We start from the raw sequence: 4,947 nt of genomic DNA, 5'->3' as shown, positions 1-4,947 counted from the left end.
TGCAAACTTTTTTGTAAGGAGGGAGGCTCAAGGCAGAGGATGCTGCCAAGAGCAGTGAAACTGCGCAGGTTTGGTATGGGCATGATTTTTTTAAACTGGGAGATAGTGAGATTTTGGTGAGATAGTGACCCATTTGTTTAGTTCTGAAAGGTTTAACATTTTAGTGTAGTTATTTCTGTGTTCCTAGGAGAATACCTTTAGTCTTACAGAGTGACTGTTTGGTCATAGCTGCTACTGTATAAAGAGCTTGTATTTGTAGCATATAGTGAATTTTCTTTCAGATGGATGTCCATGGCAGGATAAGAGAAGTTCTTGCTGAGACTATACGAGAAGAGTTAGCACCTGAGCACCAGCAGTTATCTACAGAAGATCTGATAAAAGCCTTAAGACAACGAGGAATCATCGATGATGTTATGAAGGAACTTAAATTTGTAACTGTAAGTAGCTTTTGGAGAGTGAAAATATTTTTGCTTATTCCTCTTACTGAGTTGGTGTTTTGACAAAGTGAAAACTCGCTACTCCTAAAGGTTTGTGATGGCTTTACTGATTTGTGACATATTAGGAGGAGAACAGCTTAATACACGTGCATTAATACTACATTGAAAGTATTTGTTCAGTTTCATTACATCTCAAGTGCTAGAAGGGAGCAAACCTGAGGAATGGCATTCGGTTGAAATGGAGGATTCTTTAATTTTTAGAAGACTACAGAAAGAGCACTGTTGCATCCCTCGACGCCCTAAAAAGTCTTAATTGTAATTCCAGGATGTGAATGAAAAGGAGAGGACTTCAGCTCCAAAACCATCAACACATTTTGTTGACAGAGAACCACCAGTTTTGAAAAAAAGTATGTTTCTTGTTTATTTTAATATTTGGATCATAGTTTTGAGAGAAGTTTGAGCTCTGATTTTTTTGAACTCTAAATTACTAATCCAATATGAACTGGCATAAGGGTGGATGTTTTCCCTGCTTTTCTGCAAGGAAGTAAATTCATGTAAGCAGCAGAAATTAGTGTTGCATAAAATGTGACTTTTTAAAAAATTGTTTATTTTACATTAAGATAACTTCCATATGTTTTGAGATCAATTTCTCCTAAGCAGTTGTTTCAAAAAAGTTTTTTACTGGTCTCCTGTTAGTTAACTGATATTTAACATATCTTCTAAGATCTGTTTGTAGTCTCTTCATTTTTATTGCTACGCTTTACAGCTAACATTGACCCAACACGGAGGTATCTTTACCTTCAGGTTTTGGGTGGAAAAGCTTTTCTGGAACATCTTCAGGAACCGGAGCCTCTGCCTGGCCAAATCTGTTCTACCTTCACCCTGTGTTTACATTTTCGAAATCAGCGTTTCCGTTCTAAACCTGTTCCCTGTGCCTGTGAGCCAGATTTTCATGATGGTTTTTTACTTGAAGTACACAAGGATAGCCTAGGTAAGGAATATTGTGGGTTTAAAGCTGATGCTATTGGGTTTTTTTCTGACTTAAGAGTTATTGTGAAATATGTTTTATATTATTTAGTGACTTTCTTTCCTATTTTTTTTATCATGTTTTCCTAAGGGAACTGATTCCTGTATTAGGTTATCCAACTTGTAGAGCTTTCTCTACTCTTGCCTCTCTTTTCCTTCTTTTCCACTCTGAAGTAACTTTTGAATTTGACCAACTTTATCCATAATTGACAGTGAGGTGATAGTCTCAGAGGTGCTAAGAGATAAAAAAATGGCTGTGATTTTAATGAGCTTTGTGCTGACAAGTAAAGAAGGAAAATGTAAATTTGTCATCATATGGAAGGAAAAACTTCAGCATGAAATTGTGTAGTTGGGGAATGGGGTGAATAAACCACGAATTGAGAGAAAAACAGATTTTGTTAACTTTGCTGCTCATTGAGTGGTTTATATCATAGTGTCAAGCTTAACTACAGAGGAAGTTGTTACCTAAACATAGTATAGTAGGTTGACCTGGTGCATTCCAACTTATTAAAATAATATTTTTCCATTGCTTTTACTTAACGCTGCTTTAATATTCTTTATTTTCTTAAATGCTAATTCATTTTAAATTTTAATTTGAACCAGTTACACTGGAATATTCAATGTAAATGCATACTTTTTTTTAATCTTGAGGAGGACTTGGGATGATAATATTCTACTGTCTTCTTTACTATTCTTTAACAATGGCAGGTGATGGAAGTAAAATGGTGGATGCAGCCACTATGTTATCTATATGTGATCCAGTGCATATGGTTCTTATCAAAACAGACACATTTGGTGAGACAACGCTAGTAGCATCCCATTTCTTGGAGTGGCGATCTGTCTTGGCTGCAGAGAATGGCATAACAAATATTGCTGTTGAACTCCTGGGTGTAGGTAAGGATAAGTAGTAAGGCTGTATTGATGACTTAAAATTTTGGGTACTGAGCTTGCTTATAAACTTAAAGCAGTATTTACGATGTTGTTTAATTTTAGTTCAACTCATAAATTGCTCTAAGGCATCCTGAGAAAATGTGTAGGAGACTAATGGTCAGATTTTTCACTAGAGTACTAAAAATATGTGTTCCAGATCCTGTGTAACGTCTGGGGACTCTCACTGTTGATTTTCTGCAAAATCTGGACAAGTTATCAAAAATGAACCAACCAAACAAAAATCAACCGATTCATCTCCAGTGATATATCAGATTGGTGTACTGAAAAGTAAAATCTAGCTTGGGTACTTTTCATAGCAAACTAGCAGCTGCTGGAGAAAACGACCTCTGCTGTGCTGCCATATATTTCAGTACCTAGAAGCATGTTTTCTGACAGAAGGTCTGAACAGCTTTGTTTAGGTGTTTAGCAGTTAGTCTACATGTGTATTTTTGTGTATCACTTGTCCCCACTCCTGCTTTTAGGAGTTCCAACCTAAGTTTTTAGAATATTGTGGTTTAGTGGATAAAGATTAGATCTAGGACTCAATCTATCATGAATTCTTATGCTAGCTATGCCAGAGTTTGGTGAAGTATTAGCTGATGAATCATTTGATTATTCTTTATCTCAGTTTCTCTGCTTGTTAGATAGGTAGTATCTATCTTAGCTTGATAGAGTAGTTCTTGATAGTTTCAAAAGAGATTAAATTATACCTACAAAATATTTTGAAGATTGGATATACTGATAACACTCAGGAATAACTTATGTACTATTGCCTGCTTTTTTTTTTGGTTAACTTGGTGCAGTGTTTTATCCAGTGAACACAAACCTAGTAAGCTTATTTGCTGAAATGTTTGTTAGCTTCTTTTCTTTCTGAAAATGCTGACTATTGCCAAAACTTTAGTAAGCAATATGGGTTTGGGTAGTCTCTCAAATTGAGAGCTTTTTATTTATAACTACTTGGAAATGAATAACAAATAAGTTGAGTTTAATACTCCAGTGGGTGATGGGAGGAGTTAAATCTAATTATCATTAGCTTTTTTCCAAATAATGAAGTATCAATCCAGTAAATACAGTGCTCTTTCTCCTGTTCTAAAGTCTTGTCATTGTACAAAATGTATCAAGAACATTAAAGCATGCTGCCATCGCAGATAAATAGACAAAATACTCTGTGAGGCTTCTGTTGCTTATATTACTTATAATCTCATTTTGCTATTGTTTTGTAAGGTTTCTTGTTCTTTATGTAATTCTAAATTTTCAACATTATGCAACAAATATAGGTTTGTAGAGTTTTGTGCTTTGTTTGTTATTGTAGGGGTTTTTTAAGTTGATTAATCTGTTTGTATGGTGCTCTGGGTCCTTCATAATAAACTGTATCTTGGGGAAGGTGAACTTCAGTTATTTCCAGCTACTTAAATTTGATCTACCTGTATAATCAATAGGAATAGGCAATTTTACAGTGTGTGACTTTCCTACTATTTTAGGTGCCAGTTCTAGACGTTTCTAGAATGCTATTAATCTCTTAAATCCTGGTACTGGCTGCAAAGAGGGCCTTGAATAATAATCTCACATCTAGATTATGCTTTCTTACATCCTCATTTGAGTTTGAAATGTAAATAAAGATGCTTATTTGATATCTATTTAAATAAGTTTAGTTATTTGTTGTGATTGTATAGCTAAGATATTTATTTTAATTTTTTGTTCCTGCCTGGCTGAAATGTCCTAAGTAAATTGAATTTGAGAGAACTGATTAAAATTTATTTTGGTTCAAAGGTACAGAATCAAAGGTTTCTGTTGGTGTTTTAAACATCAGACTGGAAATGTATCCACAGCTTAATAAGACACTGTCTCCAGAAGTAACTAATACTCAAGTAAGTAATTTCTGGGAGGGCTGACTTATTCTTTTATTGGATGAGGGGGAAGCTTGGTATAGAATTACTTGTAGATGTTGAGAGCTGTGGGTTTTTGAATGTTTGATACTTCTTTTTTTTTTCCATTAATTTTAAATGTAATTACCTTTTTTAAACTACTTTATTTATATTGAAAATTACTTTATTTGAAATATTACTTTAGCAGTTTTTCTAATTCAAAACTTTAAGAAGAAAAATAAGAAAGATTTAATATACCTAATTTTCTTCAGGTAGTATATATTTTCTTGCTATCTTTCCCATTTTAAACAATTTTAAGTCTGCTCTTCTGCCTGGAAAGCCAATAAATGTTGGCCTGAAGGTGCCTGCAGATATTCTTTTGTACATAAAAACCTTAGCAGTCCTTCTGTACAGACATGTGTCACTTAAGATGAACACTACTTCAGTCAGGCTTCATATATGCGCCTACAAACAAGAAATGTAACTTGAGGTTTTTGTTCATTGGATTTTCCTTTAAAAATACAATTCTTTAGCATTTTCCTGGCACACTTTAAATATCAAGCTTTATTTTATATATGCCAAGATTTGTTGTTAAGGTACTTAATTGATTAATGGTTTTTGTTTGGTTTTTTATTCTGTTTGGAATTAATACGTATGTGATTGGTTATGTTTTTCTTACCTGCAGTTTG

General features: G+C 34.0%; 1 protein-coding gene across 1 annotated transcript in view; it reads left to right on the top strand.

Moving 5' to 3' along the window:
* The first annotated feature begins 281 nt into the window (after positions 1-281).
* The window catches only part of CEP76 (centrosomal protein 76), a 13,327-nt gene continuing 8,661 nt past the window's right edge, over positions 282-4,947 (top strand). Inside the window, exons 1-5 of the mRNA XM_010171123.2 lie at positions 282-437; positions 763-844; positions 1,204-1,428; positions 2,172-2,357; positions 4,164-4,267. Of these exons, the coding sequence (XP_010169425.1) occupies positions 282-437; positions 763-844; positions 1,204-1,428; positions 2,172-2,357; positions 4,164-4,267 (753 nt within the window). The remainder of the gene's footprint in view (positions 438-762; positions 845-1,203; positions 1,429-2,171; positions 2,358-4,163; positions 4,268-4,947) is intronic.

The sequence above is a fragment of the Antrostomus carolinensis genome, unplaced genomic scaffold (genome assembly GCF_000700745.2).
Source record: "Antrostomus carolinensis isolate BGI_N321 unplaced genomic scaffold, ASM70074v2 scaffold5377, whole genome shotgun sequence".
Taxonomy (NCBI): Eukaryota; Metazoa; Chordata; class Aves; order Caprimulgiformes; family Caprimulgidae; genus Antrostomus; species Antrostomus carolinensis.
This window is presented reverse-complemented; position numbering and strand designations above follow the sequence as displayed.